Source organism: Anolis carolinensis, chromosome 3 (assembly GCF_035594765.1).
Source record: "Anolis carolinensis isolate JA03-04 chromosome 3, rAnoCar3.1.pri, whole genome shotgun sequence".
In the NCBI taxonomy this organism is placed as follows: Eukaryota; Metazoa; Chordata; class Lepidosauria; order Squamata; family Dactyloidae; genus Anolis; species Anolis carolinensis.
Window position 1 is genome coordinate 31,836,940 of NC_085843.1, and position 25,419 is coordinate 31,862,358.

A 25,419-nucleotide genomic window follows, 5' to 3' on the forward strand; every position below is an offset into this window, starting at 1 on the left:
TATTGTGAATAATTCTTTCTAGTATGGTTGGAGAATATCCACACAATTTTCAGTGACTTTTTTAAATTCAGGAAATTGAGGCAATTATTGGGGATTATTGTAGCATACTGGAAAATTGGACTGGAAAACCTGTCCCCTGCTAAGCCATAAGCATCCACTGGGCAGCCTTGAATACATTACATTCAGCCTAAGAGGCGGGCAATAGAAAACCTCTGAATAAATTTAGCCAAGAAAATCCTATGAAGGTGGTGCGAAGGTAAATAAAAAATTGCCAAAACACTATGCAGTTTTAAGTTGAGACCACAGCTTAAAGATTAACTCAAGCAAAGATGACACCATTTTTACAACTGAATATTCATATCACAGACATGAAATGATTTAATGTTGTAAATGTATACATTTATTCCTGAGAGGGAGTCCCATTGAACTGGAAACAACATACACAGCCTATAGCCATTGAAATTTTTCACATCTCTATTTTAAATATTTAGACCAGTTCAAATACAGTGCAATTCAGAAACTTATTATATGTTACCAAAGAAATTTGTTTTCTTCTTTGAAGCATTGGGAAACCATTTGTAGACTTAGGCTATGGCAGAAAACGGCATGTGCCAAGGACAATAAAATAACCTCAGCTGGGAAAGAAAGATTAAGAGAATTTAATTCTCTTAGTGAATTAGTAGTGTTATTTTTCCTAGACAGCTTCTAGCTTTGACAAAGGTGCCCTGCCTCAAGTATTTACTGCCAAAATATATTACTTCCCCTGTCATACCCATAGAGTAAAATCAGATTTGGTTGAAGTACAGCTCAATCTAGCATAGACTTACTACTTCTGTTTTTTTTGGGGGGGGGGGGGGTTTGGGGGGGGGGGAGATCTCTCCCAGTTATTTTTGAAGCCAGTGTGTCTGAAGGTTATCTGTACCCTTTCTTCTCTATAAAAGCTTTACATTTTAGTTCTGTATGGGATATTAATTGCATTTTTGTTCTACAACAAAGAAAATAGCCTTATTATGAAGAATATTATGTCCTTCCACTTACAATTACATGTGTAGTGGTTATGATTTAGAGCCAAAAATGCAGTCACTGTCAATCCTGGGCCAGGCCAAGGAGACAAATTCAATAAGCTAATGTATGTCTAGCATTTACAGATAAAACACTATTACAAAATGTTTATGCTCCTTAGATTCGAAGGACTCTATAATTAAGTCCTGGACATATGTATACATGCAAAAAGCCCTGACGTCATAAAACAGAATGTTTACTCAGTGAGAGCTAGCCTCATAAAAAGACAGAGAAGGTAGAGGGCCAGTCAACTGTCTCCCATATAACTGGTGCAAAACAAGCACTGCCAGGTTGATAGCAACAATGACACTTATTTTCCCCTTCTCACACTGGATGAAAAAACTGAAATTGGAAGCTGTGCTCATTTTTTGCATTTTACAAATGAGAATTACGACATTTAGCCAAATAATACCAGTATGGGCAGGCTATCAAATCATTAAAGCAGAAGCCCACACAAGCTAGGAAATGCAGCATTTTTTCCTGACTAATGAGAAGGGTAAAAGTCTTCCCTCTTCTTGCTGAGTTGAGTGAAACTATTGCACGTTGAACCCAGTTTCACCAACTGAAGTAAGCTGAATACAAAAGAGGGAAATGGAAGGACAAGAGAGAATTTGGCAATACTAAAAGCATCTTAAAAACTGGGATAACAGAGAATGGAGACAGTCAAAGTGGGACAGTTGGAGGGCATATGTAGCTGCATAAGAACAACAAACAATTCCACATTCTCTGGCATGTTCACTCTAGAGAAAGAGGTCAAGCTCTTGCTCAGGGTTGCAGCAATTTCCTTTGCAGATGCTAACAAATGACCACTCCCATCATCTTTCACTATGTGTATGGTTGACAGGAATTGATGGGTGTGTGTGTATCTTTTCCATCTCAGCAGGGAAAAAACTGCAAGGAAGTTTTTAAAAAGCCTCCCCTCCTAATTCAAAATATGTTCTCTCCTGTGAACATCTAATTTGTTCTATAGAAGGTACATGAAATATGGGTACTGGGACACAGCAACATGGAATTTAATTAAGGAGCTCCCATAAAAACACATACCTGAATATACCTTAACCTGTTGTGACTGCAAATAAATTTAAGCAGTATGAGGAAAAATAATTTTGTAAAAATTAGCTATGGCTTTGAACACCATTTAACAGTATCCCTTGACTATACATGATATAGAGCCTATATACAAATTGGCAGAAGCTGTTTTATAATCTCATTACTTAATATTAAATTGCTTCATGTGTTGGGACAAGTAAAGCATTTAAGACCCCTTGCATTGATGTGGAAAACCAGTAAGTTATTGGTACCTGCCCCATAGCAGTACTAAAAAGGCTAATGTCTTGCAGATTTGAAAAAAGTGCCCAGACAATTAGTGCAGTGTAAACACACAAAAATTACTCTTTACAGCATATTAACTGTAAACTAATTAGATACACAGCTTTGCTTAAGTCACACAGGTGAAACAAAGTTGAAAAAGAAAAATTAGGGAGATTTTCCATGCCAGAAAAAAATGCATTACATACTGGAGGATGATTTTGTATACGTTGAACTTTAAAGAGTGCCAAATCCATAAATGAAAGAAGTTGTAACTCAATAAGAAATGTTAAATGTCACAGAGTGCTTCAGAAGTCACTGATTGTAGTCTTTCTTAACAGCAAACTCTCTTATAAAAACAAAGTACAGAAGTCCCAGCTCAATAGCCTAAACATGTACACAATTACTCAGAATTTCCATGATGCCCAATCGAGCTTTTACTGTAGCAGGTGTGTTTCAGGGTACATCCTTAAATTTATTAAATTCCATTTCCTGTTGGATTGCAGCTACTAAGGCCTGGCAAAATATGTGCTGGAATTCAGGACTCACAGATCCAAAGCAGTTCACTTGGAGTGCAGAGATCTTTCAGCCGATATCCTGTTGATTTGCATTAACATACATTGCTACCAGTCCTTCCCATTTCCCACTTCCTTATGGGAGGTGTAGCATTCAGAAGAACAGCAAAGAAACATGCCTCCATCAGGAAATGAAGCTATCCTGATAGAGGAGGCAGCAACAGAGATGTCAAAACGGCAGTAGTATGAGCATTATCACAAAACTAGACAGTGATCACTGTCCCTCTCCTTTTGTTGTCATGCTGGTTCCTTTACAGCGACCTCCTCTTTAGGTGGCATGGCTTTATTGACAAATAAGATTTTTCATTATGTGTATATATAGCCTCCCTTTTGGAGAAAAAAATCCTATTCTATTAAAAATATAGAAATTAAACATTCCACAAACATTTAGTTTGTAAACAAAAATACACAGTTTGCATAGTTCAAAGTTATATTATTCAATTTATTTATTCATTAAAAACATAAGAAGTGCTATAAGAACTGTCAACTGTAAAGTGCTGTTCAAATGATCAACTATATAAAGTGCCAGACATATTAAATGTGTTGCTTGGAGAGGGGGGAAGGCCCAGGCTGACAGTAGTAATAAAGGTTAGATTTCTAAGATTTGAAAATGCTACAGATTCATCATCTCACCTGCATACTTGAATACATCAGCCTGGCTGTCCCAAGAGAATTATTTAAGAAACAGCTGAACAATATAAATTGCATCAGCATTGCATAGAATGATTATCAAGTGCTAATAAAACATGAGGTCAGATGTGGTATCTGCCTGTCCTTCAGGCAAAAAAGGTTTGCTCATCATTATTCTGACTAAACTGATTGCCCCCCCCCCCCCCCCACACACACACTTTTTCTCTCTTCCCCTTAAGCATTCCTATCATCGTGATTGCTGAGACAAGCTTGGAGATAATGGCCACACAGAAATCAAAGGGAACTTTTATAGCATTTCCAGAGGTGAGTAAATGGAGACATGATAGAAAATTATGCGTAGTATAGTGCATAAAATTGTGCATGATGTACAAAAATATGCTCAGTGCTAAGAAAACTGGATAAGGGGAAGTTTTTCTTTTCCTCTTATAATACTTGAGATGAAGTCATCTTTCTAAAACTGAGTGATAGGTAATCAAGGATTGATAAAAGGATATACTTTTCAGTATCTATATAAATTCTGAAATTTACTGCCTCATGCTGTTGTGATAATTGTCATCTTGGATTATTTTAAGAGTGCACTGGATTAATTCATGGAGTATTGGAGTATTAGTGAGAAAACATCCCCTAAGAATCTCTAGGTCCTTCAGCACTACTTTATGGTCAACTTCCAAGTTAAACTTGCAAATGTGAAGGGCCAGATGTTTTCTCTTTTATCCTCCATAATGACCATGTTTTTTCCCTCCACCATTCACCACTGGTCTGTTATAGCTTCCCTCTATATTTCCATTGCTGATGCAAAGCAATCAGGGAAGCACTTATGCTCTCAGATGGACACAGCAGATCTTGGTGAAAAATGTCTCAATTTATCTTACAGTCAGATGCACTCTGATCCCATCCCTTGCTGGAGCCATAGCAGGGTTCTGCATGAAGAGCTTTTCCACTATACTCAGCCAGAGGCTGGTAAATATAATATGAAGCAGAGAAAGTTCAAATAAACAAAAACCTAAGGGAAAAGGTTGGGTCGGTATTTGCAAATGTACATTAAGAAACAAAACTAGTGCATTTCAAGTATTCCAATGTTTCAATGACCAGAATCACATTTTTGTCCACTGGCTACAACATGCTAAGTACAGGGATCACCAGTCCACGAGCCACCAACCTAAATGAAATCATGGAAATGTCCACAAACTTCCTATACAATCTTGAAATTGCCCAAGGAAATTTGAACAGACATAGGCTGTGCGGGGTGGGGGTGGGGAGGGCTGAAAATGTGCAATGCAATTTGCATCAAAGAACATCAGCTATGTAACTGTGAGTGTATTTGTTTTGCAAAACAGTAGAAAAATATTTCATCTTGCATAATCTGTAATACCGACTCACACAATATATTTAGTATGGAATTATGTAATTGCAAATGTATCTTTGATAGCAATTTTATAAACTAATCTTGCCAATTAAACAAAATATGACCAGATAAGAATTATTTGAGACTTAAGTCTCAGAATTTGGTCACAATGAATGGGGGAATTTAAAAATTCTAGTTTGAAAAAGTTAACTTTTCTAAATTCTAGTCCAAATGATGGGTCAGTAGCCTGAGGGTAGGGTGGGGGGGGGGGGGGGGGCAGAGAGGAACTTTAAAAGAAGGGACTGAATTAAGATGAGCCCAATTACAGCTTCTGTGTCTAGCAATAAATATACCCAAAAGGTTGATTTATATGGACATCCTATGCTAAAATTATTGTGAAAACCCACATTCTAAAGTGGAAAATCCCATACTAAAGTGGCAATCATTTCAAACAAACACAAACTTGCAAAAAAACCCCTTATTTTACATATATAAAAAAGTCTATTTTTCCTTTTTTTAAGTACATGTGGGCCATACCAATGAATTTCCAGTTGTTAATACACAGGTTTCCATTACCCTAATTTCAAACAGGAAGACCTAGAATCACCATTCGTTTTATAAAACAAAGGCAATAAAAATATTTACAAATTTCTTTCAGATTTCTTATTTCTCCCTGTGAAGTCTACTGCCTTTTCAACCATTTGTTTGCTATTACAATATTACTATGTGTGTAGATTATGTGCTTCCTCATAAAGACACCAGGGATCCAATACCAAGTTTGTCACCATTGCCATTCCTTTTCCCTTTGGGAAAGCACAAAAAGTAAGGTTTTCTGATTCTTACTCTTCCTTTACATTGTATTTTACAATCAGGCCAACCAAACTGTCCCAAACCCAGGTTAATTGATCTTTGTAGAGATCTAGCAACTGAGACATCACGTTGCACTTTACCTGGGGCAATACAATCAAGAGTTTAAGCGATTCTACAAGAACATGAGATGACCGGTTTTAACATGCATTCTCTACTCAGCTATCAGCGTTCTCATCAAGAGAGTCTTCATTTACAAGGATCACCAAGTTCTCTTCATGCCAACTAGTAAACATAAGACAGCTAGAAGAAAGAGATAAGATGTTTTAATTGGAAACTGAAAGTACACGTTATACTTAGTCAATTGAAAACATACAGAAGCCATACAATTCTTGTATTCTGCAATGAAAGGTGGGTAGATATCTAATAAGCAAGGTTGCAATACTATCTACTTCATACTACTTGAAATTGGTAGTCAGGTAACACTTATCTTAGGAAGAAAAATTAATCATGCCAGATTTAGAGCAAATAACAGTTTAGAAAAAACAATCTAGAAATAGCTGAAGCAGTTTTTCCTACTTGAAAAAATACCGAATTCTGGAGATTTTCAAATGTTTCAGGATGTGGTGGAGAAAAATTAGACACAAAATATGCATTGTTTACAAATATCATCAGATGGAACTGTCCATACCATTAGATAGAATAAGGCAAGCTCACTCAATGCATTATGGGTTATAGCAGTCATGGGCAAACTTTGGCCTTCCAAGTGTTTTGGACTTTAATTCTTAGAAATCCCAGCCATCTTACCGGCTACTAGGATTTGTGGGAGTTGAAGTCTAAAACACCTGGAGGGCTAACGTTTGCCCATTCCTGGGTTACAGCAATTGTAGTTTTTTCTGCTAGTGACCTTAAGTCCATTGGACTTTGCCTTATCTTGGAGAAAGATACCATGAATGCAACATAGCCTGTCCTGCTTCTCATAAAGCTGGTCTGATATTCTCAAGAGCAATGGAAGACTATATCCCAAACGCAGTGATAAAGTAAGATTCAACAGCTGGTTTAGCCAGCTTCTGTGCATGAAATGGAGAGGAACACATCTTATTCTATCTAAGTAGGAGTGGTATTGATGCAGTTAAATGTCTTGAGTTAGCAGTGCAAACAGACTTTTTCTCACACTCTCAACAATAGTCCTATAAACAGTTTCAAAGTATCTTGGCTTTGAATAGTTTGTTTTGTTATAATGAGCAGGATTTTAAAAATACACATACAGTAGAGTCTCACTTATCCAATGTAAACGGGCCGGCAGAACGTTGGATAAGCGAATATGTTGGATAATAAGGAGAGATTAAGGAAAAGCCTATTAAACATCAAATTAGGTCATGATTTTACAAATTCAACACCAAAACATCATGTTAGACAACAAATTTGGCAGAAAAAGTAGTTTAATACGCAGTAATGCTATGTAGTATTGACTGTATTTACGAATTTAGCATCAAAATATCATGATGTATTGAAAACATTGACTCCAAAAATGCATTGGATAATCCAGAACGTTGGATAAGCGAGTGTTGGATAAGTGAGACTCTACTGTATACACACAATTTCGTTTTTACAAAACAAAAAAACCCACAATGAAACATGAAGGGAAGGACAAGATTGATACTTGATTGTGAAGAGCTCTTTATGGTTATTGTCTACTAAGAGTACAAATTAATGAAAACAAAATCAGAAAGAGTAAAGAGTTGATCATCTTCATGCTACTGATTCTCTCAAATGGCAAAACTCTAGCTGGGGCCAAATATGTTTTGAGGTGATTTCCTTGGGAAGGTTCATGTAGTAAGCAGAGTAGATAGCCATAACATATGCATTCTGCTGGCAAAGCAATCTTAAGTTTTTTGAAAATGTATTAAACACTGTGGGTAGGCATGCATGCATGCATAATGTCTTATATCATGACTATGTAATTTTAAGCCCACCAGATGCCTAACAGCAACTTTATTTAGATTGAAAAATATAGTGCACCTGCATCCCAATTTTTTTCAAACTGACAAAAAAAAAACTAGACTATTTAATATAATTGATCAGTCCTAAGTTGGCTATCAAAACACACGAGATGCATAAGACTTGACCACTTAATCCCTGTGAAAACAAAAACTGTGTGTGCCATAAAGGGGGATGTCAATGCTGATGAAACATTCTTGAAGGTGGAGTGAACATTCCACAATAAGGGAAGTTTATAGATTTTAAAAAAGGTTCTGTCTTATCAGAAGAACTTCCTCTGATAAGATTATTGCATGAAGAAGTTGATTATAGTCAAATAACTTCAACTATTTATGTTCCAAGTTACTCATAGTATTGTCGATAAGGCTGAAAATTATAATTCTTTATCTGGACTATCTTTTAAAAAAAACCCCTTTGTTATACAGACTTGAGGAGGGAACCTGGAAAAACATGTGGACACTGAAGAATAAAAGGTGATTCAGGGTCTTCCCCAGTGAAATGATTTCAGCTGTTCACTTTGTCATAACTCACATATCAATAGAGTCTGCATCCATGGATTTCACCATCGATGGAGTGAAAATATTCAAAATAATTCCAAAAAGCAAACCTTAATTTTGCCATTTTACAGAGACACAATTTTACTATGCTATTATATATAATGAGACTTGAGCATACACAGATATTGGTATCAACTGGCGGTAACTAACCCCTACCAGATAACCCTGCATATTATTATTATTATTATTATTATTATTATTATTATTATTATTACACTGCACATGCTTGAAAAAAATCTAGTCATGTTGTCATGTATGCTTGAAAAAATCTAGTCATGTTGTCATGTATGTATGTTATAATTTGGCCATATCTGTGGAGATATAAGAGCCAAGAGTAGTAAAACCTGCAGTCTACTAGATGCTGGAATGCAGATCCAAACATTCATTACCTTGGTACCCACAGCCTAGTTACACCTGAGCAGTATGACATAGCAACACCTATTATGCTTAGTAGAGAAATCTCTGTACTTACCTCAGCAAGCTGAGCGGAACTATACAAAAAGCACCTGAAAAGAGGAAACTGAAGCCTGGAAACCAAGCTACAGTTTTTGCATAGAGAGAATTAAAAACAGCACCTGCAGTTATCCCAGTCACAATCTCTAAGCAGGCAATGCAAGCAAAGATGGCTCCTGTCAAAACAAACAAAAGATGCAGGTGGTCACAATGTCCTTATACTTCAAACTTAGGCCTCATCTACACTGTCATATAAAATCCAGATTATCTGCTTTGAACTAGATTTTATATGGCAGTGTGAACTCATATAATCCAGTTCAAAGCAAATAATGTGGATTATCTGATTTGATAATCTGAATTATATGGCAGTGTAGATCCAGCCTTAGACATAGCTATGTATGCCTGCATTGCTGTATGACTAAGGGCCCTTCCAGCCAGGCCCTATATCCCAGGATCTGATCCTGTTTTTTCTACTTTAAACTGGATTATATGAGTTTGCACTGCCAGATAACCTGGGATAAACAGAAAATCTGGGATCCGATCCTGGGATATAGGGCCTGGCTGGAAGGGCCCTAGGTTAACACTGGCTTCAGTCTAATTTCCAGTCCTCGTTAGAGTCAAAGCCCTGAATCAATTGCTTAGTGGTATCAACACTTATATAAAACCCCCTGACTCAATAGGTATATCCTAGTTAAGACTAGCCATTAGATTTATACCTCCTTGCTCCATGCCAACATAATGGCATGATTTTTATGGCCCACGCATCTCATCCAAGATCAGTTTAGCAATCCCTAGACTTTAACCACTATATGAAATTGCTACTATTGCTTAAAGTAGATAATAAATAAAAATATTCCAGATATCTATGTCCCAAAGCCCTCTCCTCAGCTTGGAGAAATCTTTTAAGTAATCTTGATCTCATTATGCTACTATCAAATCATTGGAAGAGCCAGTATGATATAGTGGGACTTGAGAGTCTCCACTGAATAATAATAAACTTTATTTTTATATCCCGCCCCATTTCCCTGAAGGGACTTGGGGCGGCTCACAACAGGGACAATCCCGAACAACAACACAACATATTTGACAAAACTTAAAACATATCCAAGCAGATAAAATCAGAGTAATTAAAAGCGAACCAGCGGGGACAGGTTTCATAAAGTGCTATATCATGGAAATGAGTAACAGTGATAAAGTGCCGTATGGTTTTATAAACATAAAATAGTATTCTGATGACAACTCTACTGGGCCTATTCATTCAAATGCGCTCCGGAACAATGAATAAAGCTCAACTTGGGCAGATCAGCCTCTCTACCTGACCTACTCATAGAGTTTAATGTAAGCATAGTATAGAAATAGCTAGTTACAAACAATTGGTCAGAGGTAGTCAATCCCTTTCTGCAATAATTAAAGCATAACAATTAAATTTCAAGTGTACTTCGCTGTATTTGCTGTAACTATTCCCAACTACTTTTACAGTTACAGGACTGCGTGATCTCACAGCTTTAGTGTGTTTTAATATATAGAACATTAGCTTGTACCAATCTGATAAGTTTTTAAGAAGTAACTAACAGTACAAAATTACTTTTAAAGCGCTCGATAGTTTATAGTCTGCAATGACAACCTCTTCAAAACAAATTCTGTCAAGAAAACTTTATGATTGGTTCACAGATTTTGCACACCAAATTATGCTGGTGAAAGGAACTCAATGCTATGGATGTCGCTTGAGAATCTGTATGGAACTACTGTTTGAGAACAGTATCACAAGTGGAAAGGGATGAGTGATGTAGGTCCTGTTTATGGGGAAACTACCATGAATTTTGACAATGCCTTTTTGTCAGTTCATGGGGAGATAGGAATAAATCTGAAAAATCTACCAGAAGCCATACATCCATAACGAACTAGAATTACCATGCATGAATGCACAACTAAAGCAATCTTGAATATTGACCATCCTGGTGCTTAAAGACTTCCAAAGAAAAAGAAAGATAGCCTGGTTGGATTGAGGCAATGCTGAAAAACAACACCTAGTATTTTCTTGAAATCTACAATGCGAGAACCACTACCACTTCTGTGGCAACATGAACTCACCTTGCTCTTGAGGGAGAACTATTTTGGACAACATGGCCCGAAGAATTGGAAGGGGTACAAAAAGTAGCACTGCTGGCAGTCTCACTGTAAAATATTTGAAAAAATGAAGATATTGATAGATTACAATTTCATTTATAAACAGCCAAGATACGGTAATAAAACAAAACAAAGGGAACTCCTTTCAGAAGTTCATCCCCTCATGTATTCAGTGAATGAATAAGGCAAAAGCAAAATGCTGCCTGTGTGCCTTAGTATGCATTGCCAGCAGTCTTCTTGGTCTCCCTGAACAGACACAGAAGCAGAGTGGGCAGATCAAAAGACAACCTAGCAAAATGGCACTACCTAGAAGAATCCTTCACCTTGTGTGACTGTGGAACAGAACAAACAACTCTGCATCTGTATGCTTGCCCACAATGCCCTGCCTCATGTACAGAGGAAGAATTGTTGAAAACTACAATGTGGTTGCTGTTACCCGCTTTTGGTCAAAAATTTAGCTGCTTATGTTCCCTCTATTTTTAATCAGTTTTATACTGATTTTTGGCATGAAATAAAGTCCTCTGGGTCACAATTCCTAGGCAGTCGCATCTTCAACATAATTACAGCTCGTTTCAACATGGTTACAGCTTGTTTGGACTACTGCAACGCGCTCTACGTGGGGCTGCCTTTGAAGACGGCTCGGAAGCTCCAACTAGTACAACGGGCGGCAGCCAGACTAATAACAGGAGCGGCTTACAGGGAGCGTACTACTCGCATGCTGAGCCAGCTCCACTGGCTGCCGATATGCTACCGAGCCCAATTCAAAGTGCTGGTTTTGACCTACAAAGCCCTAAATGGTTCTGGCCCATCTTACCTGTCCGAATGTATTTCCCCCTATGAGCCTTCTAGAACTCTCAGATCATCGGGGGAGGCCCTGCTCTCGGTCCCACCAGCCTCGCAGGTAAGGCTGGTGGGAACGAGGGACAGGGCCTTCTCGGTGGTGGCTCCTCGGCTGTGGAACACCCTCCCCAGCAACATACGGCAGATACCAACTCTCCTAGGCTTCAGGAAAGCCTTAAAGACATGGCTGTGCACACAAGCTTTTAATGAATAAGAACATGGACTTTACTTGACCTGTACGAAGAATCGAGGATTCTGGATGAATGGATTTTAATCTTGGACATTCTTAAAATTTTATATGTGATTTTATTTTGTAATGGTACTTGTTTTATATGAACTGTTGTTTTGTAGATTGTTTTATATGAATTGTTTTTACATTGTTTTTAGGCATTGAATTTTTGCCTGTTTACTGTAAGCCGCTTTGAGTCTCCTCGGAGAGAAAGGTGGGGTAAAAGTGATGTAAATAAATAAATAAATAAATAAAATGGGGCCAGTAAGATAAGAAGTAGTGTAGTATAATGGTTAGCAATATGTGACTACATCAGATCTAAAGGCCAGTTTTCTGCCCTGCATAAAATGTCAAAAATATGTGGAAAGGAGAAACCTAAAGTTAAAAATCAACTGCTGGTTTTGAAAAAAAACTTTAAAAAAAATGTTAAACTGTATAAAGATTCACTGAGCCCTGTTTTTCAAATGTATTGTTCTTCCTGGGGGGCTGGTTGCAGGGGGGGGGGAATCTATGTTTGCTCTCTTTTTTTTGGCTGGCTTTTGAAAAAAAGACAGTGTGAACAGTTTGGAGGGACAATCACAGGACACAAAAATATGGCCCAAGAATCATATTTTGCCCACTCCTAGTTAAGAGTGTTGGGTGGGTGCATGGGAAATTTAGACATATTTAAAATGCTGTTGAGCATGTGGCTGCCTGGGACAAGGATGGAATCTTCCAGATTGCAACTCCCAGCATTTCTCATCATGGGCTATGTGGTCTGGAGCTGCTGGGGTTTGCCAGCCAATATGTACCTTTAAAAGACAACACACATTTATTTGGATACACTTTGAAATAAACAAATATAATAATGTAATCTGGTTTCTATCTAATGTCAGAAAACTGAAAATGAAAAATCCACTTTCATTCTCTTATCTCTGAAATCATTAAGTGTATGTGTACATATAGAAAGTGGATAAATCCTGGTTAATGTCAATTTTTTCCCATCGGTACGAGACAGCTTCCTATATTTTTTTATGGTACAGAACTGATACTATTAGTGGGCAATCACCTATTTTAAAAATAATTCACATTAGCATCTTCACAAGCTTTCTTAAATTTCTCTTGACCTAGTATTGAACTTACCTAAAAACATCAACAATGTTGTTGTGGCAAAAGCAGCCATGGTTGCTCCAATGATGTATGAAAGGATTCCCATGTAAACCATGTAAATATCTCTCAGGAATCGAGCAAGTAAAAATAATGCTATAAAACCAACTATAGCGGCACAAGTGGAGACTGCTGAGCCATATCCAATGTAGACTGCATTCCAGCAGAGTGGAGCATTCAGTTCATAGAGTGTATAAAGAGATGTTCCTCCAAACATTGTGAACAAGTAAGTCATGAATGTACAAAGCAATAGTATAATAGAAGTTCTCTTCCTGCAGGAAGATGATTTGAAGAGTACATATACTCCAGAAAAGGTTTCTTTAAGACCTTCTTTCAGAGACTGTGGCTGGAACTCTGATACTTGTATTGTATCACCCAAGCAAAATGAAACATAGAAAATGTTGATAATCTGAAGAAGAGAAATGACTGCAAACGTCCAAGTAAAACCAATTCCCTTTATAATATAGCCTGAGATCAAGCCTCCCAATCCAGATGTAAGTCCAAAGATTAAGTCAACCATAGCTATTTGAATGATCTTCTGCTTTTGAGTCTCACAAAGGTCAACTACATAGGCAAATGCACCTCCGAGAAAAGTTGCCATGCTTCCACACAATCCATCAATGAAGACCAACGGAAACAGTAAAAAAAGAGGCAGAGAGAAATAGGACATCATGCTGTAGAAGATGTTGTAAATCAGACTCCCCAACACAGGTAGAACCAAGGATATTTTGCGTCCACAGCGTTCCCCATTGGATACAAGGATAAAAGCCATCAAAATGCTAGGAATAGCCCCACTTAACCCCACCTTCATGGCCAAAAGAGCAGCCTTTTCCTGGACTTCCTGAAATAAGAAAAGAAACATATCTAGGGAAAACAGAATAAAGCATTTGATTTAGTTTTAGGTAGCCCATTCCCTCTGTACCCTTTTTCCTTATGCTTGACTTATAGACATGGAAGAAATAGCATACAAAGATATGACAGCAAATTCTAAAAAGACAGTTTTGTTGGTCCACCGGAATTCAAAAAAAGAGCCTGGTCCCATATTACAGATTTAACAGCTTTATTGTAACACACGTTGATAGGCTGGTGCACAATTCTATGGAAGGCAAACATTATCTATGAACGTTTGTATTCAGGCACGAAGGGTACAGTTTGAAGGGTATCTACACTCTAGATACAGTTTGACACCACTTTAACTGCCATAGGTAAATGCTATGGAATCATGGGAGTTGTAATTTTACAGGGACTTTAGTCTTTTCTTCTAAAGAGTACTGCTGCCTAACTAAACTACAACTCCCAGGATACCACAGCATTGAGCAATAGTAGTTAGAGTAGTGTCAAACTGCATTCATTTTACAGTTCAGATGTACCCTAAAATAAACCATAAGACCAAAATGCCATGAAACGCAGTAAGATTAGCACAGAGTTTATCTTCATATGCACTGAAACTCTGTACAGACTGTACAACTTGCAGGCTTTCTGACTTCCCTATGTACATTTTTTGCTTTTTCTGTTTGCATGCATAAACCTTTACGCTGAGAGAGAGATACCATACTAAATGCTGCACAATCTGGAAACAATACTAGATGCTGTAGGCTACATTTTGGAGGAAATAACTGGCAAAACCACCTTTGAGTATTTCTTGCCTACGGTGAGTCACCATAACCTGATTGGGGACTTGAAAATATGCATGCAAGCACACATATATCTTTTGTGAGAAACAGCATACCCTGTTTCCCCGAAAATAAGACATCCCCTGAAAACAAGACCTAGTAGAGGTTTTGCTGAATTGCTAAATATAAGGCCTCCCCTGAAAGTAAGACCTAGCAAAGTTTTTGTTTGGAAGCAAGCCCGCCAAACTGAACACAAGAACATGCAGGATCAGTAAAGGTACGTATTGTAGATTGTTGTCCATGGAAATAATGTTAGTAACAAGAAATTCTTGATAGGATTCACAGTTTATCTGGTTATGCTGGTCTGTGATGACAACTATTGTACAGTATATAATCAATGTACTTTTTTTTGTTCAACAATAAATGTGAATTCTTATTCATGGAAAAATAAGACATCCCCTGAAAATAAGACCTAGTGCATCTTTGGTAGCAAAAATTAATATAAGACACTGTCTTATTTTTGGGGAAACACGGTATCTCAAGTAAATAGGTATGTAAAATTCCACATATTTGGAAGTAAGATCCACATAATTAAGTAGGATTTATTTCTGAGGAGATACTACATTCTCACTTAGTCTGGATTGCACCTGATAAGCAATTAGATCTTACCTTTTGCATCAAATAGGTTGGATCACTTTGATTCACTTCACAATGGGAAAAGTTGTCATCATCTATGAAGGTACTGTTAGTGGTCTCTTCCCAGATCCTCCTGTACAAATACTGTTGTACCAAGGGTGCGTTCAGGGAATATGAAAACATGTAGATAGCAATAACAGGCTCCACTACCAATATTTTCTTCATGGTTGAACGTCTCAAGTTTTAATTCTGATTCAAGGGCAAAAGGATGTATTAGTTCTCTCAAAGAAAATTCCATTCTATTAGTCGGCATTTGGAATATGATGAAGATCATCAATGGTTGAGCACAATGTCAGGGTTTCCTATGAAGGAACTGCTATGGCTCCTCTGCCCACCGCATGCCCCTCTCCAACTATTATATTACAAGTAGAGAGCAGAGGGATTCTGCTCTTTATGCCAGATGCAGATTGATGATTCACTGAGGGGCTTCCAGAAGTAGAATTGCCAGATGAAATAATGGGTGGTGCTTGCATGGCCAATAACACTTGCTGAAATGCCATGTTCTTCAAGACCCTTAAACAGACAGGAACCCTATCCCTTATTTCACCTATTTGGAATTCTCAGTGGACATTATTAGTCTGCATCTGACTACAGGAACACAGCCAGGCATTTCTCCAATCTCCTTGCTTTCCACAAACAACAGAATAGCCATGGAGGTGGGGGTGGGAGAGCTATTGTAGCACAACAGTCAATCTGTGAGGGGGTTTTGCAGGGTGCAAAAGCAAGAGAAGAATACCAGCCTCCACAACAACAAGGAAAAAAATACACACAGAAGCATAAGGAGGCTTTGTGCTTATGTATATCGTTAACAGGATGGTAGCCAATAAATATAACCTGGCATTTCTGGTGCCTTGGACATGGGTATCAACTATTCAAGTCATAATAATATAAAGTTCGCGGTCAGAACACATTGCATTCAACATCCTTCAGACCTCCCTATCTAAATTCCCCAGCACACGTGAATTGTAAGTATACCAGAAATTCTGGGTAAAACTTCATGAATGCCATATAAATCACAAAATGATTTTGTGTCTTTCGGGTGGCTCCAGATACTCTGCTGTTATTGCCGCAGCAGATCAAAGTGCAAAATGCATACTTGAATTCCCATGACAGACTAATCAGCAAGAGATAAAAGAACAATGAAGTTTGTGCTTGTTGTGTATACTATAACTAGACAGGGGGCTCACTGGCATTCCTTGATTGATGACAGAAAATGATTTCTTCTGATCCAAGTTTAATTTGCTTAAATTGTTCTGATCCATGCCCATTGCTTAATTTGAGATGTTAAAATGAATTTAATGGCCATGTCTGCAAAATAATTTATACTGGATTATTTTATCTAATGTACTGCTTTTCAGTTTTGATTTCTATTTCTGTATTTCTAGATGTGTAACAAAACGATGAAAAGCTTGAATGCAATAATGCGCAGTAATGTAATACAGGAAGTTACATCCATATTTTTTGGTCTTGGAATGGATGTATTTTCTTTATATATGCATGCAATATAAGTGTGTTGATAGCTGGTGCAGTAGGGAAAAGTACTGGAATGGAACTGGGAAAAATGAGGGTGAAACTCTACTGAACCATGGATCTCAGTAAGTAACACTAACCCAGCCTTACTTACCTGTGTACTCCATGTGTGCTCCTTTGGACTCACTAAAAGAAATCTAATGAAATGAGCAGAAAAAGCTTATAACAAATAAAATGTGTTTTGAAGATATTACATGGCTTTTCATTCTTACTGGTACAATATACGAATATGGCTAACCTGTCATTATATTTTTAAAAATTGCTATCATCATCATCGCTACTACTACACTAGCTGACAAGTGAAATATTGCATTCGCAGAAGAATACAGAAGAGACCCCATAAGAAATGTATAACATTTAATTATGCTATTGCACACAACATGTCAATGGCAAATGAATGTTTTATGAATTTGTAATACAGTTCCAGGTTTGAAGCTAATAACTATGTATAAATAGTATTGCAAGGTAACAAAACCAGGGCTTAATTTGTATAATGTGTGCCTGGTGATAGGCTCACCCTATGTTTTAACTGCCAGGCAAGTGGAAGTGAGAAATGCCTTGAGCAAATGCAGTTTCTTGCACCAATTTTGTGATGTGCCTCATCCTGCAAACCTAAGTTAGTCCTGATTTCATGTTAAAGTGGAAGATACCAGCCATTTTAACTTGTGCTTCTGTACATGGAATTGGGACAGATGCTGCCTTGCCCTTCACTTTAGCCAGCAAAATATCTTGGACCAGCCCTGTCTGTACAACATATCCTGGGATCAAGCAAATACAAATGGCTGCCTCATTGCTTGCTTGAAAAATGGCTTTGCCTCATGCAGCGTATTATTAAATGTTTTCTCATATTGCATTTTAGCTACTGTTTTCATTTAATTCTGATTGGTATTAATTGTATTTAAGTTCAAGTGCTTTCTAATTGTAAACCCACATGGCAGGATTTTATGCTGGGCAGAGTATAGATTTACTAATGTAGGTGTGTGTGTCATAATGTGTATCTTGTATTTCAGTACGCATTCTCATAATTAAGAAAAACAGGTGCTTCCAGATAGACTGTGGTCATACAGGTTTCTGTAATGGATGGAGCATTAGCACCAGGGGTACTTTAAACAATGAAATCAAAATGATTGTTCATTTGCAATGTAGTTATGGTAGGTATTCATTTAATAATAGTCTTTGTAGGGTTATTAATAGGATGTTGACCAGGTCAACATTCTCAAACATAAGCCATTCTGGTTTTAAGATCTCTTAATGAAGCTATTATCTTAGTCATTCCACCATCAATGTCATATCTAGTGAAGACACAAAAGAGGAGTTTCTTGGTGGCTGGTCACAGATCCTGGAATTCCCTGTCAGAAGAGGCTAGGTTCCCTTCTCTACTGTCCTTCCAGGCAGTCAATTTTTTTAAATTAAAGTAGGCCTGGAACTTGGTCTGCAATTGAAGGAGTGCCTATCAGTTGGAGGTTGGCTATTTTTTAATGTGGTTTTATTTATTTATTTTTGAAGGAAGGCAGGGTACAAATCTGAAAAGGCCCAAATATCTGATACATAAATATATAATACATACAGAATTTTTAGTTTGCCCAGCTGGCATCTACAGTAGAGTCTCGCTTATCCAATCTTCACTCATCCAATGTTCTGTATTATCCAATGCAGTCTGCCATCACAGGACTGAACTTTTTACGGATTTAACTTCTGACAATGTTGTTACTGTAAGTTCATCTTATGCAATTCTACCTATATTTGTAGTCAATTTTTTAGTAGTCAATGTTTTAGTAGTCAACGTTTTCAATATATTTTGATGTTTTGGTGCTAAATTTGTAAATACAGTAATTACTAACATAACGTTACCATGTATTGAACCGCTTTTTCTGTCAATTTGTTGTAAAACATGATGTTTTGGTGCTTAATTTGTAATATCATAATGTAATTTGACATTTAATAGGCTTTCCTTAATCCCTTTTTATTGCCCAAAATTTTTGCTTATCCAATGTTCTGCCGGCCAGTTTAGATTGGATAAGCAATACTCTACTGTATTTGCCATTTTCTCTCTGAATAGAGGCTATAGCGAAACATTATAACCAGCAGCCATTCAGGCTTTAAGACTCTCCCAGTCAAATGAAGCACCAAAACATCATGTTAGTCAACAAATTTGGTAGAAAAAGTAGTTCAATACGCAGTAATGCTATGTAGTAATTACTGTATTTATGAATTTAGCACCAAAATATCATGATATATTGAAAACATGGACTACAAAAATGCGTTGGATAATCCAGAACATTGGATAAGCGAGTGTCGGATAAGTGAGACTCTACTGTAATTACAACATAGCACTACTGAGCATTGAACTACTTTTTCTGTCAAATTTGTTGTATAATATGATGTTTTGATGCTTAATTTGTATAACGATTACCTAATTTGATGTTTAATTGGCTTTTCCTAAATCCTTTCTTATTATCCAACATATTCACATCCTGCCGGCCTGTTTATGTTGGATAAGTGAGACTCTACTGCATATTGATAATCTTATATTATCTGCTTAGAACTGGATTATATGAGGCCCCTTCTTCACAGCTGTATAAAATGCACACTGAAGTGGATTATATGGTAGTGTGGACTCAAGATAATCCAGTGCAAAGCAGATAATATAAGATTATAAATGGGTTATATAGCTGTGTGGAAGGGCCTTGAGTCTACACTGCCATATAATCCAGTGCAAATTAGATAATCTGTGGAAGAAGCCTAAGTGAGGCGTAAATCTGCCTGTCCCCTTACTGAACCCTGGCCCTCCTTTGGCTGAGTCGGTTGCTAGGAGACGAAGTGGGCAGAGATTAGCCCTCTAAACTGGCAGCAATTGGATAAAAACAATTATTGGTCTCCCTCTAATTAGGACTTTTTCTTTTCTTTTTGTTGTATCTTACTGGAGCCGTGGATGATGGGTTGTGTTGTCAAATTTCGAGGTTGGGCGGCCTGTAGTTTTGTTGTTTTGTGGGTTGCCCTGATGCCATCACTCTTTTATATATATAGATAATGGGGGTCTCACTATTGAAAGGGACATTCATAAAAGTGAAATTGGGCTGGAAGACATGATGCCAAGGTGACTCCAAAATGGCAGATTATGATTATTAACCAAAGGCCCCTCTCCATCCTGGAGCAAAATCTAATGCCTTCTCATCAGGTATAGGGTGTTGTGTGAAAATCTAAGCTATGGAATCTATCTGGTGGTTTGTTTTGTTTTTTTGGAGCTTGGAAAATTTACTCTTTGGATTAAGAATCCTACCCTCACCAAAAGATTATGGGAGCCATAGTCCAAAGGATATGTTTATGAGGCTTTGGTGTTTCAATTTTTTCAAAATATTATTAATAATACTCCACTTTTTCTCTCCACATGAAAATTAAAGAAATTTAAAATTTCTTTCTCAGATAGGAATTCTGGCAAATGCACACTCTATCAGGAAGACCAATGTCTTTCAGTTTAAGGCCTAAAACTAAAACGTCCTCCTCAGCAAACAGACAATCTGACATAAAGACATAGACTACAAAGGTTAAAAAGAAAGCTTGGCCTGCTTTCTGTAGGCAACTTCTCCCAAAGAAATGAGAAGTCAACATAAATATTAACTGCTTCTTAGAAACAGATAGTTACACAACTATCTCCTTTCCAGATCATAAATGCATTAAGAACTCTTTTTTTATCTGAGGTCATCAAACATCCTGTTTACCTGGATCAAATCTGGAAATGTACAATGACTGTTGACTAGAGATCTTTTGAACAGATGTGTTGGATTGCTCTTCCCTGTATCACCCTTATTTTTTTAAGTTTACTGTGGACAATCTATAGTCACAAAGGTCAACAACAAATTTGCATGTGAATTAGACTGTCATTCTAGTCTGTTGCAAGAAAACAACAATGAAAGAGACTTGAGGAGTACAAAATAGTGTCCCACTTCATTCCTACACCAGACACAGTTTAGTTCCCATCATCAGAAGAGAAACTAAAAAATGTATAGTGTGAGGCAAGCTTCAGGTTGTTTTTTTCAAAAAGAGAACATATGAGAAGGAAGTTTTATCTGACATAAAACTTGACACTTGAGGCCCAGGTGTCGGCTGTGGCTGGGAGGGCCTTTGCACAATTATAACTTGTGCGCCAGCTGCGACCGTACCTCGAGAAGTCTGATCTGACCATGGTGGTCCATGCCTTAGTTACCTCTAGACTGGATTATTGCAATGCATTTTACGTGGGGCTGCCTTTGAAGACGGCCCGGAAACTGCAACTAGTACAACGCTCGGCAGCCAGGCTTTTAACCGGAGCAAATTACAGGGCGCGTTCTACTCCCCTGTTTAAGGAGCTCCACTGGCTGCCGTTTATTTTCCGAGCCCAATTCAAGGTGCAGGTCATTACCTACAAAGCCCTAAACGGTTTGGGACCCACTTACCTTCGTGACCGCATTTCCCCCTATGAACCCGCACGATCTCTTCACTCGTCGGGGGAGGCCCTCCTCTCGCTCCCACCAACATCACAGTTGCGGTTGGTGGGGACGAGGGAGAGGGCCTTCTCCGTCGTGGCCCCCCAGCTCTGGAACTCACTCCCCAGGGAGATCAGGCAGGCCCCTACCCTTCTCTCCTTTCGGAAGAGCCTAAAAACATGGTTCTTCCAGCAGGCCTTTGACAACTGATCTAGTAAGATTGACCAGTCGCCTTCCACTAATAGTCTCGTTTGTACGCCTCTCCTAGCACTTTTGATGGCTATGACACTTTGGATAACCACTCTTCCCTGATGATATCGACATAACTAGCACTTTAGCCCAGTTTCCTACAGATCTTATCCATGATTTTATCATGATGTATTGTATGTGTTTTTATAACTTGTTTTATTGTTGTTTGATTTGTTTTACTGCTTGTTTTTATATTGTCATGACCGGGCTTGGCCCCATGTAAGCCGCCCCGAGTCCCTTCGGGGAGATGGGGCGGGGTATAAGAATAAAATTATTATTATTATTATTATTATTATTATTATTATTATTATTAGCTTTCCGTAATGTCTGCTGCATGTAATAAACTCTCAGGACAAATACTGTACAAAAGTGAGGCTTTAAAATGCCACAACTTTTTTTCCTGATGTGTGTGTGTGTTTATAACAATATGTAATAGTCTAGTCATTCATATACATATACTGTATGTATGTACAGGAAACAGTGTCCCCAACAGCCAACAGTAGCTATAGGAATTATTGGAAGAGCAAGAAAATTTATTTAGATTTAATAATACATGTTTTAATATTTAGTTAGAACTACAAATACCATCTCAAAGCACAATTTTGCATAAAGTGTTCAAAGTGCCATCTCTGAGCTACAAAAGCACCGTCGGCCTTGTCGATGCACAGCGTTGCAAAGCTCGCTCACTTCAAATTTATCTTGTAATTTCACAACACTTCTCTAGTATTTTCTATATGTACAGAATATGATATTATAGTATTGTAAATTAAAAACAAAAAAAGGAGTTACCCTTTGTGACTTTTGTCCCACCCTTGATATACAGTATATATACACACAGTGATTCACAGCACTGCAGTGCTAACTTTGTGTGTGTGTGTGTGTAATATGCAAACACACATATACAGGCAGTCCCTAAGTTACAGACAAGATAGATTCTGTAGGTTTATTCTTAAGTTCAATTTGTATGTAAGTCGGAACAAGTACATTTTTAAGTGTAACTCCAGCCATAGATAGATAAAGATACATAAACTTTGGATAGCATAGGGAAGGGTTAACACCCTGTGTTGTTTCTTTTGCCCCTGTTCAGAAAATTTCACCTCACTTTCTGTCCCCATAAGAATTAGATCTTGAAAAATTTGGATTGTTGTTAAAACAAGGACAAAACTTCAATGGAGACACCTTTTCCATGCTAACTCTTTCAGGAGTGAATTTCCCTTCTGAGGGGTAAATTTCTCTCACTTCCTGTTGTCTCACCCCTGTTTGTAACTAGGAGATGTGTGTAAGTTGGATGTCTGTAACTTGGGGACTTAGCTTCCTGGTTTGAAAGTGGTGTGCAGAATTTATTTCTAGATTTTTTAAAAAAGGTAAAAGTTTTCCCCTGACGTTAAGTCCAGTCGTGACCGACTCTGGGGGTTGGTGCTCATCTCCATTTCTAAGCCGAAGAGCCGGCATTGTCCGTAGACACCTCCAAGGTCATGTGGCCGGCATGACTGCATGGAGCGCCGTTATTTCTAGATATAGACATATATATACACAGAGATATACGTGTGTGTGAGTGGACCTTGAGCTTGTTTGGAGGTTCTAGCAGGGGAGCGCAGCTATCGTATACCCGGGACCGAAGACTGGAGACCTCGGTACACTCCTTCTATACCTGGGACGTCGTCCTCCTCCACCGAGCGCGCAGCTTCGGGAGGGACGCACATGGAGCAGTGAGGGAGGAAGGGGACACCCGCCTAACCAGCCAGATCAGCCGAATCAACCTTGGCGATCAATGGGGTGACAGATGTCACAGCCAGATCGCCCTCACATCCCGTGTGTGTGAGTGCATCTGTGTGTATGTATGTGTGTGTATTAATATATATACCCACATACATATATGTGCACTCACACACATATATCTATGAGTATATATACAGTAGAGTCTCACTTATCCAACGTTCTGGATTATCCAACGCATTTTGTAGTCAATGTTTTCAATACTTCGTGATATTTTGGTGCTACATTTGTAAATACAGTAATTACTACATAGCATTACTGCCTACTGAACTACTTTTTCTTTCATATCTGTTGTATAACATGATGTTTTGGTGCTTAATTTGTAAAATCATAACCTAATTTGATGTTTAATAAGCTTCTCCTTAATCTCTCCTTGTTATCCAACGTATTCGCTTATCCAACATTCTGCCGGCCCGGTTATGTTGGATAAGTGAGACTCTACTGTATGTATATATCTAGAAATAAATTCTGCACACCACTTTCAGAAAACTGTATATAGACAGATATACAGTAGAGTCTCACTTATCCAACACTCGCTTATCCAAGGTTCTGGATTATCCAAGGCATTTTTGTAGGCAATGTTTTCAATATATCGTGATATTTTGGTGCTAAATTTGTAAATACAGTAATTACAACATAACATTGCTGCGTATTGAACGACTTTTTCTGTCAAATTTGTTGTATAACATGATGTTTTGGTGCTTAATTTGTAAAATCATAACCTAATTTGATGTTTAATAGGCTTCTCCTTAATCCCTCCTTATTATCCAAGATATTCGCTTAACCAAGCTTCTGCCGGCCCGTTTAGCTTGGATAAGTGAGACTCTACTGTATCTACATTTACACACGCGCGCGGCTATACATACATACAATGCAAGCAATGCATGTTCTGTGTGTCTGTGTGTGTGTATATATATATAATCACAGAAACACGTATATTTAGACAATTATATAAAAAACTAAACATAAACTCCACACGCCAGTTGCAAGCCAGGAGGCTATAAGGCCCAGTCCCTGTCCGGCTCCTTTCCCTTCCTTCCTGCCTCCCCTCCCTGCTCACCTGTCAAGACGAAGCCCCTGCTCGGCTCCCACGCCTTCGCTTCCTTCCTTCCTTCCTCCAGATTCTGGCCTCACCAGACGGAATTCCCGGTCGAGGGAGGAGGAGGAGCTGAAGCGCCGCCCCTTCTCCGCCAGGGAAAGGACCTCGAAGGCGGGCCGCCGCTTCCTACCTGAATTTACCTCAGACAGGGCCACGCGCCCACTAGGAAAAGGCGAGTGGCGATTGCTCCGCTGGGATGTCACTCAACGAGCAAAAGCCCGCCTCCTCCTCCTTCGTGGCTTTTCTGTTCCGCGTCGTGACGCCGGCGGGCAGCTGTCAGGCCTGGGTCCTCGTGCGCACGCGCAGTCTGTTCCCCTGTCTAATCAAGAGCAGGTGGTTGAGGGAAGCTCGGGTGAGTCATGAGTAGTCCCCAGCCGGAGGAGATTGTTGCCAGGGGCACTGAAGAGATATCTTGTCTGGAGTTTTGCAGATGTTTGCATGCTCAGCAACACAAGCTTCTTGACCCCACTGGGGGAGAGTCTGTAGTAAAATTATTTATTTATTTTATTTATTTACAGCATTTATATTCCGCCCTTCTCACCCCGAAGGGGACTCGGGGCGGATCACATTGCACACATAAAGGCAAACATTCAATGCCATGACATAGAACAGAGACAGAGACAAGACGCAGGCACCGGGCTGGCCTCGAACTCATGACCTCTTAGTCAGAGTGATTTGTTGATTTGTTGCAGCTGGCTTGCTTTCCATCCTGCGCCACAGCCCGGTCCTAAAATTACAATAGTGAGAGAAACTGTCCTGCACAATGCATTCAGTGAACCAGGGACTTCATACTACATGAGGCTGCTAAATTAGCCCAATAATGATAGGGTGAAAAAAATAATAACAGCATTTATATTCCGCCCTTCTCACCCCGAAGGGGACTCAGGGCGGA

At 38.5% G+C, this 25,419-nt stretch overlaps 1 protein-coding gene across 3 annotated transcripts; it reads right to left on the reverse strand.

The window, feature by feature from the left end:
* Positions 1-857: 857 nt before the first annotated feature.
* slc46a3 (solute carrier family 46 member 3) lies at positions 858-24,776 on the reverse strand. 3 transcript variants are annotated; one of them, XM_008107943.3, is made up of 7 exons: positions 24,489-24,776; positions 17,035-17,077; positions 15,384-15,599; positions 13,078-13,942; positions 10,851-10,934; positions 8,779-8,935; positions 858-6,051 (listed from the first exon to the last, which is right to left on the reverse strand). In XM_008107943.3, the coding sequence occupies exons 3-7, from the start codon at positions 15,573-15,575 to the stop codon at positions 5,967-5,969; spliced, it is 1,383 nt and encodes a 460-aa protein (XP_008106150.1). In that variant the 5' UTR covers positions 15,576-15,599; positions 17,035-17,077; positions 24,489-24,776; the 3' UTR covers positions 858-5,966. The 3 variants fall into 3 exon arrangements, with proteins under 3 accessions (XP_008106150.1, XP_003219217.1, XP_062830751.1); XM_003219169.4 differs by lacking the exon at positions 17,035-17,077 and having other exon boundaries at positions 24,489-24,774; XM_062974681.1 differs by lacking the exon at positions 24,489-24,776 and having other exon boundaries at positions 17,035-19,126.
* Between the last annotated feature and the right edge of the window lie 643 nt (positions 24,777-25,419).